Genomic DNA, 15,276 nt, shown 5'->3' on the forward strand with positions numbered 1-15,276 from the left:
GCACACAAGTGACTGTCCCCGTGCCCTCGTCCCAACGACAGACAGTTGATGGTTCTGTATGTATGTATATGCATGCGGACTTTCGGCCAGCCTCATTTCGCATAAGAGGTATCCCAAAGACACGACTCCTGATTTTCGGTCATCCTCTGGTAGGTGATTGACGACCGCGAGAGAGACTTTGCCTCAAGCTAATGAAGTGTCCCACTACCGTCTCCTACAATATATGTAGTGCTGATCTGCCCGCCCGGCACGGATTTCTCCAACAGCTGACATGGACCCTTACCTTATGCATGACCCTCCCTACCCCTCACTGTGGCACCTATTTGCTTGCTCGTTGCCGCCTCTGCAGCCTCCGACTTTACTGGATCACGCTGGGAGAGGATTTCACCGCTACTAACTAAAAATGACTCGACGCGGTCACAGTGGGAAACACGGCACGAGAGCGCCCTTCCCTCGCCGACAGCCCAGCCCTCTCTTGCCGTCATCATCACTCACCGTCGCCTCCTACGCTCTCGACACTCCTACGCCGCGTACGCTGAGTTCCATGGCGCGATCGTGCTGCTTTTCAAACCTCAAGCGATGGTCAAGGAAGAGAAGCGGGCACTCCAGCTGCCCAAGCAGCAGTTGCTCATTCTCGCAATATGCCGCTTCGCAGAGCCAGTGGCCATGACCTCGGTCTACCCCTACATTGTGAGTTGGGCTGTCAAGTCGTTGTTGTGTGTGATGCTAACTGCCCCAAGCCTGAAATGATACAGTCCTTCAACGTCCCCGCCGACAAGGTCGCTCGATGGGCTGGTCTCATGTCTGCCACCTTCTCGCTTTCACAATGTGCGACCGGCATAGCATGGGGACGGGCCTCCGATCGGTTCGGTCGAAAACCCGTCATCCTCCTCGCCTTGACATGCACCATGATATCCAGTATCTTGTTCGGTTTCTCGAAAAATCTGACGTGGGCATTCATAACGAGGTCGTTCCAAGGCCTGTCGAACGGCAATGTGGGCATTATAAGAACGGCGGTCGCGGAACTGGTACCACAAAAAGAGTTGCAGCCATTGGCATTTAGCATCATGCCGCTGGTCTGGAATATCGGAAGCATATTTGGGCCTTCCTTTGGCGGCTCGCTGGTCCATCCTGCCGAACGATACCCCAAGCTTTTTGGGAAGTTCAAACTACTCAAAGAATATCCCTTTGCCCTACCCAACCTCCTCATCAGCATCCTGTTTTTGTGCGGAATATCGGCTGGCTTTCTTTTCCTCCGCGAAACATTGGAGGACAAAAAGTCAAGACGGGACTATGGGCTGCTGTTGGGAAAGTTGATCACCGCACCATGCACTCGGAAGAAGCGACACGTGCGGGCATTTTCTACAGATGAGTCCGATCCTTTCCTACCTGGCGCCTCAAGCGAGATGTCTTCGCCGGTCGCAACGTCAGCAGCCAAGCCTGCTCAAAAGCCGTCTGGGTGGTCGGAAGTTTTCTCGAGGCAGTCAAACATCAACCTCGTGGTCTATACCTTTCTTGCCATGCATTCGGTGGCTTATGACCAGTTGCTACCGATTTTCATGCATTACCCTGTCCAGTCCCTTCGGGACCCAAACGTACACCTGCCACTGAAATTTGCCGGTGGATTCGGGATTGACTCGAACAGAATCGGTCTTTTGTTTACTGTCTACGGCATCTTTGGCATGCTCGTCCAGTTCTTTATTTTCCCATCATTTGCACGGCGATTCGGGGTCTTGAATTGTCTGAAGGCGTGTTCACTCACCTTTCCCCTCGTCTACATTGCAACCCCGTTTACTGCATTATTGCCTACAGACTCGTCAAGGCAGGGAGTTATGTTGCTGCTGATGCTCGTCAAGGGGTTTTGCGGCATTTTTGCATTTCCATGCTCGACAATCCTGCTTACGAACAGCGCCGCTAGTCTCAAGATCTTGGGTACATTGAATGGTGTTGCAACTAGCATTTCGGCTGTTGGCCGAGCGGCTGGACCTGCGCTTGCCGGCAACGCCTTCACTGCCGGAGTTGACCTGGGTTACGTTGTCATTTCTTGGTGGACATTGGCTACGGTCGCCATGATCGGCGCTGTTCCTATATGGTCGCTGGTGGAAATGGAGGGGTTCAGTGCAAACCAGGACGGCGACGACGATGACGATGAGGAGAACGAGTTTGAGGAGGACGAAGACAACGACGCAAAAACGTCGGCCATCCCCTCTACCCAAGCCCACTCTCGTCATCCTTCTGGAAGTGTTATTAGCGAGGACCCTTTTGTAGACGAGAGTTTGCCAGGCTCCGGGCCGTTGACAAGGTCGACTACTAGGGATTCCTACACTCCAGCCCGGCGTCACAGCCTCAATCTGCATCGGATCGCAAGTCCCATCGGTTTGGGTCCGGGAGTCATTCCTCACGGAGCGAGGAGATACAGCAGTGATCTTGGTGCCACGAGAAGTGGCTTGGGCGCCGGAGGCACGAGTTACTATTAAAGCCTTGAGAGAAAAGCATATATTGTTCAGATAGTCACGGTCCAGATATATGACCAAAGCGGTCAAGAACACCACATTGTCCGAACCTCATGACCCAGATAGCGGAGTCCGCTCCCACATATGTGCATAACAATTTTCGTTGGTAGATCACTTGAGCAAATCTGTAGCTGCGTGTAGTCGTTCCCTGATGATATGATCCCATCGTTCTGCGTTTGTGAGATTCCGGTCTTCGAAACTCTCCACCAGGCCAGGGAAGGTTGCCCCAGCATATCCAGTCCACCGCCCAGGGGCGAAAACGACATGTTTGAACCATGACCGGTTGTCCAAACCACCGGGGAAAAGAAACTGTCGTTCGAGGGCCTTGTATTTCTGGTTCGCTTTGCGCACCTCGTAAAAGAGCTTGACCTTCTTCCACCATTTCCACCAGGGCACATTTTCGCCGAGCCTCTGCGCCAAGCTGTGCGTATATTCGTCAAAGTGCGCCGCGGATTTGCGGAATTTCGCCGTAGCTTTGTCGAGCTCATGAAAACTAAACTCCGACATGGCCGTGTACTCCATGGCCTTTTCTTTGACGTCCTCGAGGTAGGCCGAAAGCCCTTTGGCATAATCAGCGGCGCTCAGAGACAAAATCGGGGTTTCCACAAGCTGGGCAGCAAGCAATGCCCAAATCTTGGCCATAGTGACATGGTAATGCCAGTGTTTGTCGCCGTATGTATCCATCCAATGAAAACTGTCATAGTTCGAATGGTAATGATAGACCGGGTCCTTGGGACCACTGTCAAAGCCAATATCTAAGGAGGGGATCCCTGCAAAGTCCTGGAATGCCGTGAAGTCGCTTCCGGAGCCCATGGTTCGGATCTGACCATCCCAGACATCGCCCACGGACTGTCCTTCGGTGGTTTGGTTTGGCGATGGTACAGCAGCAGTGACGTTGTAGATGACCTTGTTCAGCAATGGCGACGCCGCAACCCTGAGATGCTTCCCTCGCGCACCCACATCCACGTTGAGATAAGCGACCGCGCTCTTCGAGAGCCACGGAATGTATTCCTCAACCCATTCTGTTGAACCCACCAGACCGTATTCCTCGCCGTCCCAGCTAGCAAAGACAATGGTGCGGAGAGGTTTCCATTCGGCCTCCAGCGCTCGGCCAACCGACCGAATGACCTCGTTGAGGGCCGCCGAGCCTGAGTTGGGATCTGCTGCGCCTCCTGCAATCCAAGCATCACGATGATTTCCCAGAACAATGACTTCGTCGGGTATCGTCCCGTTCACCACTCCAATAACGTTCCATAGGGGCGTTGTGACATACTCTTGCTCGTTGACCAGATTGAGGACGACGCCCTTAGGAGACGGACCCACGTTGTAGTTTACACCTTTGTGGGAGAGCCCACCACCTTCCCAATGTTTGCCAAAGGAGGTCGCATTCGGACCGTGGCCGTTCAGCGCCTTAAGCAGTGGAAGCGCGTCGCGGTAGGAAATGGGGAGCGAAGGAATTTGGGGAATGGAGCCGTGAGGGTCGACGCGAGGCGCTCCCGGCTTGGAGGGATAGCCAGGGGTCGTAGGATCGCCGGGAAGCGTGCCTGCCACACCTGTTAGCAAGTGTCAGTTGGACGGAGCTCAAGTAGACATACTTAAGAACTGCGTACTGCCTCGTTGAACGCTGCTCGGATTCCGCGCAGGCCCTTTGGGATATGGCTTGTATCCATTCTCCTCGGTGATCTCGCCGTCCTCTTGCGGATCCGAGTAGATCACGACGCCGACCATCCCCAATTCTTGGGCACGTTTGACCTTGAGGCCACGGAAGATGCCGCCATATTTGGCCAAAGCAATCTTTCCCTCCAAGCTGACGTTGGCTGCCCGCAAGTCTTCGAAATCCTGGAAGGTCCCAAAGTTGACATAGACATACGGTGCTGTGACATTCCCACTGGCAGAGTAGCCATGGAATGTGGGGACACGATCTTTCAAAGAAGTAGTCGGGTCCTCTTCCAGCACGTCTTCTGCTAAACTGCATTCATACTGCAGTTTATCGCCCTTCAGCAAACCCAATCGGTGCGAAACGGGATAGTTGATGTAAGTATCGTACGCCACGATTTCCGCCTTGATCCCGAACTCTTCCCATCGTTCCCGAGTCCATATGGCCTGACTCAAATTCTTTCCAGCCAGATGTGGACCGGCCGTGTAGTACTGGCTCCATGAACGTATCTTGTCTTCGTCCGGTGTTGTCGACAGGATCTCGGTGAGTTCATCGAAGGAAATACCATTGCTGTGCGGCCATGAGCGCGGATATGGTCTAAACCAGGGGAGATAAGAAGCGACAGAGTCGTCACCTCGAGGCAGAATAGCAGAAGGGAGTAGAAAGCATATCACGATCGCAACGAGAGTGCTGCCCAGTGCGATGGTGCAGAAGCGGCGCACGGTCGAGTGACGGAAACCGTGTGGTGAACGAGTCACCCGCACTGTTGATATCAAGGGCGTTCGCTCATTCATGGCGATGGCATTCCCCCCTCCCAAGGAGTCGAGGCTCACGACGAACTTGACTGAAGCCGTTCTTCCCACTCTGCCGAAGACTCTCACATTGATACGATACTATAGCGCAATCATGGTCCTCGATGGCGATGACATCGTCACCTCCGGAAACCCAGAAGGAAAGTAGGCCGAGACGTGTTCCCTGACAAAGCCATCTTTCTGCCATCATGGGTGAAACTGAATTCCAAAATGCGAACATATCTGCTCTACGTCTTTGCTTTTGTCCGCAACGAGGATCTAGGGATAGAGGTGCCAGACCAGAGCAATCTTTTCTTCAATGATTGCTGATGAGGAATAAGAGGTAAGTTTAGATTGCGTCTTGGCCCCTTTTCAAAAACGAGTGTTGTTAGAATTACCATGATTAAACATTCTACATCGGTCATTGATGTACGTACATAACTCGAGAAATTGGTCTCGCGTGTTCGCATGGCAACATCTACCATGGACATATGAGAACTGTTGCTGCTTGCTGTTGGTCCCGTACTCTCACCGGTATATACTGCCTTTCTGTGGACCATTTTGTGGTAGGTACAGATCATGAAGACCAAACTCCGTCGCTATGCCAAAGATGGACAAAGAGGCCTAGAGCTGACGTCTGAAAATCAAGAAGCTGGCGACATTCCAGATACTCGACCGTGTCGTCTCGGCCCTCGCCCTGGGCCTCGGCCAGGAACCGGATCCTGGATGGGCTCCCATATTTTGCTCGTATGATTGAATTTGTGGCTGGAGACAAAGGTTAGTGGCGACCTCCGACGGGGCAATGTGCAAGGGTACTCACTGCTCAAAAGTGGTGAGTGTCAACGCCTTCTCCCCGTATTCTTGTTCTAGTAACGCGGCATATTCGAATGGTATCTTCACATGGATGCCTTCAAAGAAGCTGTCTCGCAGAGGGAATATGTCTTGTTCCTGGAATGGGCATCAGCAACAGTTGCGCACAGACTCCGCCGAGCGAAGTTCACTTACCAAGTAGTGATGCTTGTCCTTGCACATCAGAGCTCCTTCAACTCCTTCAGCCCTTGCGGTATAGTTTGGTCGAACGGTAGAGATGTCAATGAACAAGCCAGTGTCGGTGTCAATCCATCTTGCATCAATGACATTGAGCGTGTCCTCGACGCCGCGTATGGTGTAGTGCGGATTCACTTCCATAAGGTAAGTCCGGCCCCCTTTGACACCGGGCAGTCTGAAATGGTACTCGGTCATGTTGTAGTATTTGGCCAGGAAAGCGATGGTGGTTTCCGAAACCTGTACATCAATGTCCGAGTCCCACGGTAGGATCTTCTGGTTCCACCACCAACCCAACAAGGTGCCATGCATGATCCATGTCTCAGCACCGATGTCCGCCATGGTGGCCAGGAAAGTCTGCATGAGTGCGGTGAGATGGGGTAGGCGCTCCTCCTTGCCGATCTGGGCTGCGGCAAATCGACCATCGTAATGAGGATGGAACGTGGACTCGTGAAAGTATTTGTCCTTTGGGTCTCCTCCTTTTCCACTGCGATCTCGATCTAGCTTTGTCCGGACGTCGAGAAAGTCGGCATCGGCCCGCACGAAGACTCGATGATTGTAGATTGGAAGGAGAAGGAGGAGAACAGCCAGGCAAAGCCTTGTCGCAGCGTGCAATGTCATTGCTCCGGTGTGCAGCAAGACATATTTGTTAGAGCCAACCGTGAGCAATCACCTGGTGCACTGATGGTGTTCCTTGGCCAGCAAGGACACTGATCAGCCCAAATATAGTGAGGGTGGTGTTCGGGGCCAGAAAAGGCAAGTGGTCGTGTGCTCGCGAGATGGTGAAGAAGACGGCGGACTCGGCCGGATATTAGGAGTCGCCGGCGGTGGACGATAAAAATAAAACAAAGCTTGTACACTCAACCCGCTTTGGCAAAAGAAAACACCCCTGGTCAACAAGGACGACTATGTGCACAGCGGCAGAGGAAGTTGAGGCTTGGGCTGCGACCGAGATCGCAGACCTCAGCTTGGGCGGCCTCGCGGGCGGAAAAACGCTGCAAAGCTGCAAATGCGGTGATGATGATGTGGTGGCGGAGCCGAGCGATTCGGTAGTGCAGGCTCAATAATTGGAGAAGCCACCAAGTTCCGGGTGCCAGTCTTAGTAGGCGATCTCGCCTGTGAATCTTCACACCCCTAAAATGACGACGCAGAGCGGTGGCAGACGATAGACTTGCAACACACAGTTGCTAACTCGCAGAGACAGAACTCAAGCGAGAGAACTTGTCTACTCAGGGGCGCTCGTCAAGCAATATCAGGAGCTGCAAAGGGTGGCTGCAAACATCCTCTGAAGATCCCATGTCCTACTATATGTAGAGGTACATTTGCAATTCGACTCCTATTGAGGTGTCCTCAATCCCAGGAACTACGGTACGTGCTCCATCGAAGCGTACGCGTACAATCACAGACCCAGTCTCGAATGGAACCCTTCATAACTTGGCCCGGCTTGCAGTCGATGGGTCATTGTTGCTGGGTCGCTACCTATCAATCCCCATCCGCTTGTCAGTCGAGCGAGCCACGTAAGACGGTGTCGCGTGCCGAGTCCGACATGCATCACATGGGAGCCGAGACCCTGGTAGGTTCCAACAGGACCGGTCCTTGGCCTGCTTCAGCTGAGTCTCCAGTGTGCGTTTCATGATCAGACGCATGCGTGTGCCCATCACCATGGCTGCGGACAACCATTGCTGATGGCCTGATCTCCTCGTCACAGACCTGGCAAAAGGCTGCGACACAACAAATGCCAGGTCCCGGTTTTCCCGGCAGGTTTCCGGCGCTGTGACGGCTTGGACAGATAAGGTTTGCGGCTATGAGGCTTAGCTCATTTAAAGTCCACTTGGCATCCAGCTAGGCGACATTGGGCATCTCCAAACATTCCAAAGTTCCGTCGCTACAGTTCATGTCGGCCCCTTCAGTTCCGTCCTTCTTTGACCCTCGCTGGTCCTCAAAAAAATCTAAACTGTGATTACGCTCCACAGTCGGCGCTCTGGAGGGCTTCCACCAGGTTCAAACTCAGCTCACGCTGTGGTTCTACCCAATCCGGCCTTGTATCGCAGTAAAGCCCGCTCGCGTGACTGCCGGTGATCTACCATGGGTCTCGGGTACCCGTTGGTTTGGGCTACTTTGGCATATCCGCGACCGTAAGGATCATGGATTGCTTCTGCGTCGGTAACGTTCGCCAGCTCCGGGATCCACTTGCGAATATAATCTCCCTGGGGATCGAACTTCTCGCTCTGAAGCAAGGGGTTAAACACGCGAAAGTACGGCTGCGGGTCAGCACCGCAGCTGGCAGAAAACCCCCAGCCGCCGTTGTTAGATGCAAAATCTCCGTCGATAAGGTGCTCCATGAACCACTTTTCACCCAGCCGCCAATCAATGAGAAGATCCTTGGCCAGAAATGAGGCCACAGTCATGCGACATCTGTTGTGCATGTAGCCCGTGTGAGCCAATTGACGCATCGCCGCGTCGACGAGGGGGAAGCCCGTCCTTCCCTCCGTCCACTTTCTAAACTCATCCATGTCATATCGCCATTCGATGTTGCTGTACTCTGGCTTGAAGGGTTTGTTCATGCTACGCAGGATTCAGCCGGCTTCCTCAAAACGTGGACGCGACCTACCATATATAGGGCCAGTAACAGAGGATTGATGTGTAGAAGTCCCGAAATGCGATTTCTCCAATCCACATGGAGTGTCCTTGGTTTCGGTCATCGGTCAAGGTCTTGTTTGGTGCTGCATCTCTGGCTTCGCGGACAACAGTGCGTGCCGCCAGTGTGCCAGCTGCCAAATGAGGACTCAGGACAGAAGAGCCGTTGGAAGACGGGATGTTTCTCACGTTATGATATTCGCGTGCTTTCTCCTGAATGAACCTGTCCAATCTTGCTTTCGCACGGTGTTCTCCGGCCGGCCACATCAGAGAGAACTTGACACTATCTTGCTCAGATAACCGTTTGGATGAAGGAGCTTCTGGAATGTTGCAGTTGAATAGATCTGGGTATCTTTCCCGAGTGTCGGGGGGGTTCATATCTGGAGTTGGAATAGCATCCAGCTCATTTGGATATTGGTTGAGGTATGCACACCATCTTCTATGCCACGGGCTGTAGACAGACATTGCACCGCCAGCGCTGCTTCTCAATTTTCCTGGTTCAACCACACATCTCTCCGCAATGGCATTGAAGGATATTCCTCTGGCCAAACAAGCCTTGACTAGATCCGCCTCTCTTCGGAGTTCGTCCACCTCGTATTCAATATTGCAGAACACGTGTCTCGCTCCCCAGCTCATGCACAGCTCCAATAACCTGGTGGCCACATTCCTCCTCTTGTCTACTGTTTCGACGTACAGCGGGATATTCAACTTTCCCAGATCTTCTCTCAATACTCTTAAATTACGCAGGATGAAGTCAACGCGGACAGGAGCGGTGAGATGGGCCTCGAAGTCCTGTGGAGACACGAGGTACACACAGATTAAGGTGATTCCGTGCTGTCTTGCTGTTTTCCCTGCAAGGTGGAGGGCCTTGTTGTCCGTAGTCCGTGTGTCGCACTTGAACCAGTGCACCACAGAGTCTCCCGCAGCCACCAAACTGCGCTCCGCACAAGTCTCCTGGAGCACCCTGTGCAGTGTATCGATGGGGCGCTCCAGGCGGCCAGAAATGTAATCAACCGCCCGGGTGTTGGTCATTTCAGGAGGGTAATATTTTCGAAGAATGATGCCATGCTGGCTTCCGTTTGCCGAATTTATAGGCGGTTGCGGTGCAAGTGGCATCTTATGCCGCACGATTTGATCGGAGGTAGACGAGTACTCACATGCTTTGCGTTTGAGAGGCATATGTGGTTCAGGATTGTGCTTGCAGGTTTCGCACAGTCTGAACGTCAACCCAGGGCTCACCTATGCCTATGCCTATGTCCAGTGTCCATCATGCAGAGGGAATGTCGGATTGGAAATCAAAGTCCAGTGATGTCCAGGGCCGGATACTAGTATCATAATGTTGGACAGGCAAGAATATACCTAGGTACCTTTGTGAGTACGTGGAGGTTGCTGATCGCCAGCTTGGAGTATTGATGTCATGCAAGATCTGAGCTGTCCACTACTACTAATGCGCCTTTGTTGTCCAAATCGTGGGGTCCTTACTTCCGCCTGATGATTGTGATGCTCGAAGTTGAATCGTGAGCGAGTCCGGCAAGGAAGCCAATTTGAATCATTTTCAAATCATACAAGGCCTACTAGACTCTCTTCCCAGATTGAGGGCTGGTTCTGCAGTCAATCTACGAATACAGAGTATTGCCGTACCATTTCCTTGACCCAGTCCAGAGGGTGTCACATCCACAGGCGCAACCAACAGGATATGTATCGAGCACTTCCTACATCGCTGTTTGCCAGCTGTCGTCGCGCTGCCGCTCATGTCATGAACCAGCCTCACCATACCTAAAACAAGAGTATCTACCACGCCTGACACCAACGCTGCCTTATGTCGGGCACCAATGCTCAAAGGTTTTCTCATTTCCCGTCAATTTTTGAACGCCGTCCAAATCTGTAGCCTTTTTTTGATAGATTTGAGCCCAAATGCATATTATGATTCGTACAATACCATTAGTATGGAGGTTCGGTCTCCCCAAGTCCGGAATGAAACCGAACCTCGAGTGGTCACGATAGGGGCGAGACATCATCAGCGTCAGGCACTCGGATAGTCGAAGCAGGTGGCCCGCCATTCGTTTGCTTTGTTTGTTTTGGGGCTGTTTTGCCAGTTCCGCGGGTTGTGGCGGCTGCAGAGCCCTCATTCTCCTCTTCGGGAATGGTTGCGCAATATTTCTTCAGCACTTGCTTGAGAGCGGGCCTTCGAATCGGCTTGGCCAGAAAATAATCCATCCCGGAGGCCATGCACTCGTCCTCATTAGATTTCTCTGCGAATGCTGTAAGGGCGACAATGGGTGCCGAGAATCCCATTTCACGGATGAGTCTAGTGGACTGGATGCCATCGAGATTTGGCATCTGTACATCCATGAAGACGAGGTCGAACCGCTCACCGCTATGCATCGACTCCCGGACCTTTTCGAATGCTTCTTGACCATCTTTCGCAATCGTGACATCTGCAAAGGCGTTAGACGGAGCACAGCATGACAGACTGCGACAACTTACCATAAACATCCTCTAACCTAAGCATACGGAGGACAACCTCTTGGTTTATTTTATTGTCTTCCGCTACCAAGACGCGAATTTTTTTGCCTTTCTCAACGGCTTCGCTCTCTGCCTTCTTCATCTCGTGGAGATTGGCTTCACGGGCGTCGCTTTTCTTGGTTTCCTTAGCGACATAAGGCTGAGTGAACCCCACTATTCGCGGTACATCAGCCAATTTGGGTGGCTCAGGCGCATCGTCTCTCGTCGATCCCAAGGACGTCGTTGAGCCTGTGTTGTGGAGCGGGGTCTGATCAACTGAATCATGGAGCGCCTGTCCCACGAAACTGCTCGCTTTGGACAGGGTTCGGTGCGTCGAGGAAGCTGTTGACGCACTCCGTTCGCAAACGTAACGGAGTGGGATTCGCATTGTAAACTTGCTCCCTATGCCGGGCTGGCTGTCAAGAGAGATGTCGCCGCCCATCAGCTCGGCTAACTGTGCGCAGATACTGAGTCCAAGGCCAGTACCGCCATACTTTTTGCTCAGTCCAAGATCACCTTGCACAAATGGTTCGAAGATCATTTTCTGTTGCTCGGGAGGAATTCCCGGTCCGGTATCCTCGACCTCAAACTCAAAAAGCAAGTCTTTCGTATTGATCGGCGGAGGCGACATTGACCGCTGTCGCTCGGCAACTTTGTGTATGTGCGCAGTTCCGCCAGCAACATTGATACTAAGCTTGGATTCCTCGAGTGGCGAGTTCGACCGGGTTTTCTCGTGGTCTGTAGTGTCTGGGATCACAAGCGAGCCGTCTGACATTCGTACTCTCTTGTTGCTTGAGGATTTTGACTTCCGCGAGTTGAAAGACGACTTCCTGGTACTGCCCGCGCGGCTTGGTTGATGTTCGAGCAGTCCAGTACAGCGGACGCGGACGGTGACTGAGCCATGAGGGGGCGTAAATTTCAAGCTGTTGCTAACAAAATTCATCAGGACCTAGAGGACTGTTAGATTGGCGGTCGAATGCTCAGGAACCGTGACAATACCTGTAAGATGCGATTTTTATCCCCCCACAAACACATATCCCTTACTCGTCCCGTGCCAACTGGGCCGTACAGCTTTTCACCAGAGTTCTCGGAACTGTCGCCAAATGCGTCGTTCGTCCCTAGGAACAGAACCTTGAGGTCGATTTGCGCCTCTCTCGCCTGTTTTTCAAAAGTGGGCAATAATTGTGTGCTCAGATCACTGAGTCTGAATTCGGCCTCGTCAATAGACAATTGCTGCCCGACTTCGTTTTTGCTGAACGTGAGGAGATCAGTGAGAAGGTGGAGGAGTAAGTCACCGGACTTGTAAATGGTGCTTAGAGTCGAACGTATTCGGCCCAAATCATCCTCGTTCATGCAAACGGTAGTGAGTCCAAGGATACCATTCAATGGTGTTTTGAGTTCGTGGGAGATATTTGCGATGAAAAGAGTTTTGCTCTGATTTGCCGCTTCTGCAGCCTTTTTGCTCTTTTCCAGTTCCGCTGTTCGTTCTTTTACCCGCTCTTCCAGGCGCTCATATTGCATGGTCAACTCATCAGACATTTCATTGAAAGTCCGTGTCAGCTCGGTCAATTCATCCGTGATACAGTGTCGACGCTCTGGGACCTTCCGCGGTATCCGGAACGTCCTCCGCCGTAAGTTTCTGGGAGTTGTGGACCGTTCACGTTTCGGTCTAGTTATTTTTGGCAGTATACCGAAGAAGCCTTCCTTCCGGGCTTCTCCATGGTCAACGGGATCGGGACTGCCACCGTCATTGGGCGAGAGATTATTGCCCACTGAACTTGAGTATTCACTCGCATCGTCCGGTTGATAAGGCTCCACAGTCTTTGCTGTTGCGGCACGCAGTTGCCGGATTGGGGTAACCGAGTAATGGGCGATAGGTAGCATCACTACCAGGAGCAGACCAGCCACGGAGAAAACACAGATGAGGACTACATCGCGTAAGTGGTTGATTGGGGCAATCACTTCCTGGTGCGCTTGCTCCACTATGAGCACCCAATCAACAAAACGCGTAGATACGACGGCATATCCGGCAGACACCTTGGTGCCATCCTCGTCGTGTGTCGAGATGAAAGCCCCTGCGTTGTTGATGGCACGGTTGTCTTTGGTCCAAGCAGCCAGAACGGCGGGATAGGAAGACATTGCAAATGGTATGGTGGAGGTTGCAATCGAGCTTCTAGCTTGGTGTCGTCCTTGCAGTGTAGAATTGCTGTGCGGCGGTAGAAGGAACCGGACTTGTTTGGATCCGGACTCGCTGGCTGTGGTGCCCCTGATTTCCGTTTGAAAGACGTTGTCTGGAGTCGCTGGCCCGACAAGAAGGGTTTCTCCTGTCTTGCCCAACCCTTCTGGCGAGTCCTGGACGGTGTAGATCATCTCCATGTTCACTACGATCGTCAACCAACCGAGGACATCCGAGCGCGACGTATTGTTGATCATTGGCACCGTGACCGACAGCAGAGAGTAGGAATCGTTCACGATCAAAGGCCCCAAGAATAGCGGACTGCCTGCGCTGATCCTGCGACCATTATAGGAAACCGACGAGTAATTTGTGCCGGGTGCTGGAGGGCCGTACGTCAGATTGGGATAGAGTGAAGGCGGGTATCCCAGTCCAGGATCTCCAAGATAGACAGCCGAACCGTCGGGATTCGTGTATGGGAGTTTCACCACCCCCACCACGCCGTCGGCGGTGACATTTAACAGCCCGTTCCTAGCGGTTTCGTTTCCATTGAAGAAGCTGGGAAAGATCGTTGCTTGTACTAGAAGAGATCCATCGGCTAACGCGCCCTCGAGGTCACCCTGTGATCGATCCCAGTTTGCGCTGCTTGTGTTGCCTGGCAGAGGAGTTAATATTAGCACAGACTCTGCTTCAAGTCACTTTCGAACAGTCCTCACCCGCATTGTACCTAGAAAGGGCACTCTGAATGAGGACACGGGTAGACACTGATTCCACCTGTGAGGTATATAACAGCAGAGTGTTGGATAGTTGTGCCGCCTTCAGCGAAGCTGTCAATGCAAGTCCCGACAGTCTGCATGTTGATTAGTATCGCCCTGTCTGCCAGTAGAAGATGCTAACCTTATGCTTATGATGAAGTTGTAATTTTGAAACCACTGCAAGGCATTTTAGCATGAGTCTCGGTGCAGATGTGATCGCAACATACCACTGCGAGCGCAAGTACCATCAAAGACATAAGAGAACAAAACAGGACGAGCAGGCCGAGCTGCTCACGGATGGAGATCCGCATGGTTGCGGTGACACCGGCTTCGTGCTCTTTCGCATCTCAACTCTTAACAGACAGTGTGTGCTCCCTCCCTCTCAGCTTCTCCATTTATTCATGATGACCAGCCAAGGACCTTGCTGCAAACGAACAGTAGTGAATTGGCGCAGGATGTAGAGAGGCTCTGCAGCTCCGAAATCTTGAGCCAGACGTCCTGGCGAAAGAACGACCTTTCGGCCAAAATTGTTCGTCGTCTTGAACAGGGCGATAAACGGGAGCAGATTCGGATACCGCGAGGATGAGGGACAAGAAGATTCGTGGCGAGGGGACCCAATGGTTGGCGCAACGGATCAGAATTGCGGCCTAGACTGTCAGACGCTCCAGCCAGGGGTATCAGTAAGTCACAGAACACCATCCGACAGGAGAAAAGGCGATGCTGTTGTTGAGGGTTAAAGAGCTGCACCATCCGAAGTTGAGGTCGTCAAGAGTGTGCGCAGCTAGAAGGGTACAGCAAGGAAAGGATCAACAATGTCCCCGGCAGGGCCAGTAGAGGGAGGAGGATCGACCAGGAGAAACCAATTTAGCGGCTGAGGGACTCTGGAGGAAGCGTTGGAAGCGAGGGTCTGGCTGGCTCCAACCCGCCGATGGTTCGACTTGAAGTTCGACCAGCTCCCATCAACATTCCATTCGCTGGCCGGCCCTGAGTGGACACCTTTATCCGGCACAAGTGATACTAGTAGAGGGCAACGTGGGCTACATGGGCTACATGAATGCTTCTTGATATGATGGAAGAGATCTCACGGTCAGTACCTGAACCTACCACTGACACCCCAAGGCCCCAGGGCCCGAACGGCATTTGGGATGGCATCTCACAAACGGCCATGCAAGCACACCGTCAGGTCCACGTCCAACTCCAC

The 15,276-nt window shown here is 52.6% G+C and overlaps 5 protein-coding genes across 5 annotated transcripts; 1 reads left to right on the plus strand and 4 right to left on the minus strand.

Annotated features, from left to right (window-relative positions):
• The first annotated feature begins 278 nt into the window (after positions 1-278).
• On the plus strand, positions 279-2,661 carry HMPREF1120_04354 (uncharacterized protein). Its single transcript, XM_009158480.1, has 2 exons — positions 279-690; positions 741-2,661. The coding sequence occupies exons 1-2, from the start codon at positions 580-582 to the stop codon at positions 2,475-2,477; spliced, it is 1,848 nt and encodes a 615-aa protein (XP_009156728.1). The 5' UTR covers positions 279-579; the 3' UTR covers positions 2,478-2,661.
• HMPREF1120_04355 (glutamate carboxypeptidase II) lies at positions 2,625-4,964 on the minus strand (the record flags this gene model as incomplete). Its single annotated transcript, XM_009158481.1, has 2 exons — positions 2,625-4,057; positions 4,109-4,964. The coding sequence occupies 2 exons, from the start codon at positions 4,962-4,964 to the stop codon at positions 2,625-2,627; spliced, it is 2,289 nt and encodes a 762-aa protein (XP_009156729.1).
• A 641-nt stretch (positions 4,965-5,605) lies between these two features.
• Positions 5,606-6,626, minus strand: HMPREF1120_04356 (uncharacterized protein; the record flags this gene model as incomplete). The annotated part of the gene is made up of 3 exons (XM_009158482.1): positions 5,606-5,726; positions 5,782-5,909; positions 5,967-6,626. The coding sequence occupies 3 exons, from the start codon at positions 6,624-6,626 to the stop codon at positions 5,606-5,608; spliced, it is 909 nt and encodes a 302-aa protein (XP_009156730.1).
• Positions 6,627-8,017: 1,391 nt separating this feature from the next.
• On the minus strand, positions 8,018-9,758 carry HMPREF1120_04357 (deoxyribodipyrimidine photo-lyase; the record flags this gene model as incomplete). The annotated part of the gene is made up of 2 exons (XM_009158483.1): positions 8,018-8,570; positions 8,617-9,758. The coding sequence occupies 2 exons, from the start codon at positions 9,756-9,758 to the stop codon at positions 8,018-8,020; spliced, it is 1,695 nt and encodes a 564-aa protein (XP_009156731.1).
• A 273-nt stretch (positions 9,759-10,031) lies between these two features.
• On the minus strand, positions 10,032-15,130 carry HMPREF1120_04358 (osomolarity two-component system, sensor histidine kinase SLN1). Its single transcript, XM_009158484.1, has 6 exons — positions 14,303-15,130; positions 14,218-14,252; positions 14,037-14,170; positions 12,147-13,975; positions 11,130-12,096; positions 10,032-11,080 (listed from the first exon to the last, which is right to left on the minus strand). Exons 1-6 carry the CDS (start codon positions 14,384-14,386, stop codon positions 10,638-10,640), a joined length of 3,492 nt encoding a protein of 1,163 aa, XP_009156732.1. The 5' UTR covers positions 14,387-15,130; the 3' UTR covers positions 10,032-10,637.
• Between the last annotated feature and the right edge of the window lie 146 nt (positions 15,131-15,276).

The sequence above is a fragment of the Exophiala dermatitidis genome, assembly GCF_000230625.1.
Source record: "Exophiala dermatitidis NIH/UT8656 unplaced genomic scaffold supercont1.4, whole genome shotgun sequence".
Lineage (NCBI taxonomy): Eukaryota > Fungi > Ascomycota > Eurotiomycetes > Chaetothyriales > Herpotrichiellaceae > Exophiala > Exophiala dermatitidis.

Coding starts and splice junctions, on each gene's coding strand:
- HMPREF1120_04354 (XM_009158480.1), top strand. CDS start 580: ATGGTCAAGGAAGAGAAGCGGGCACTCCAGCTGCCCAAGCAGCAGTTG. Junction 691..740: donor CCTCGGTCTACCCCTACATT/GTGAGTTGGGCT, acceptor AACTGCCCCAAG/CCTGAAATGATACAGTCCTT.
- HMPREF1120_04358 (XM_009158484.1), bottom strand. CDS start 14,386: ATGCGGATCTCCATCCGTGAGCAGCTCGGCCTGCTCGTCCTGTTTTGT. Junction 14,171..14,217: donor AACTTCATCATAAGCATAAG/GTTAGCATCTTC, acceptor ATCAACATGCAG/ACTGTCGGGACTTGCATTGA. Junction 11,081..11,129: donor TAGGTTAGAGGATGTTTATG/GTAAGTTGTCGC, acceptor ACGCCTTTGCAG/ATGTCACGATTGCGAAAGAT.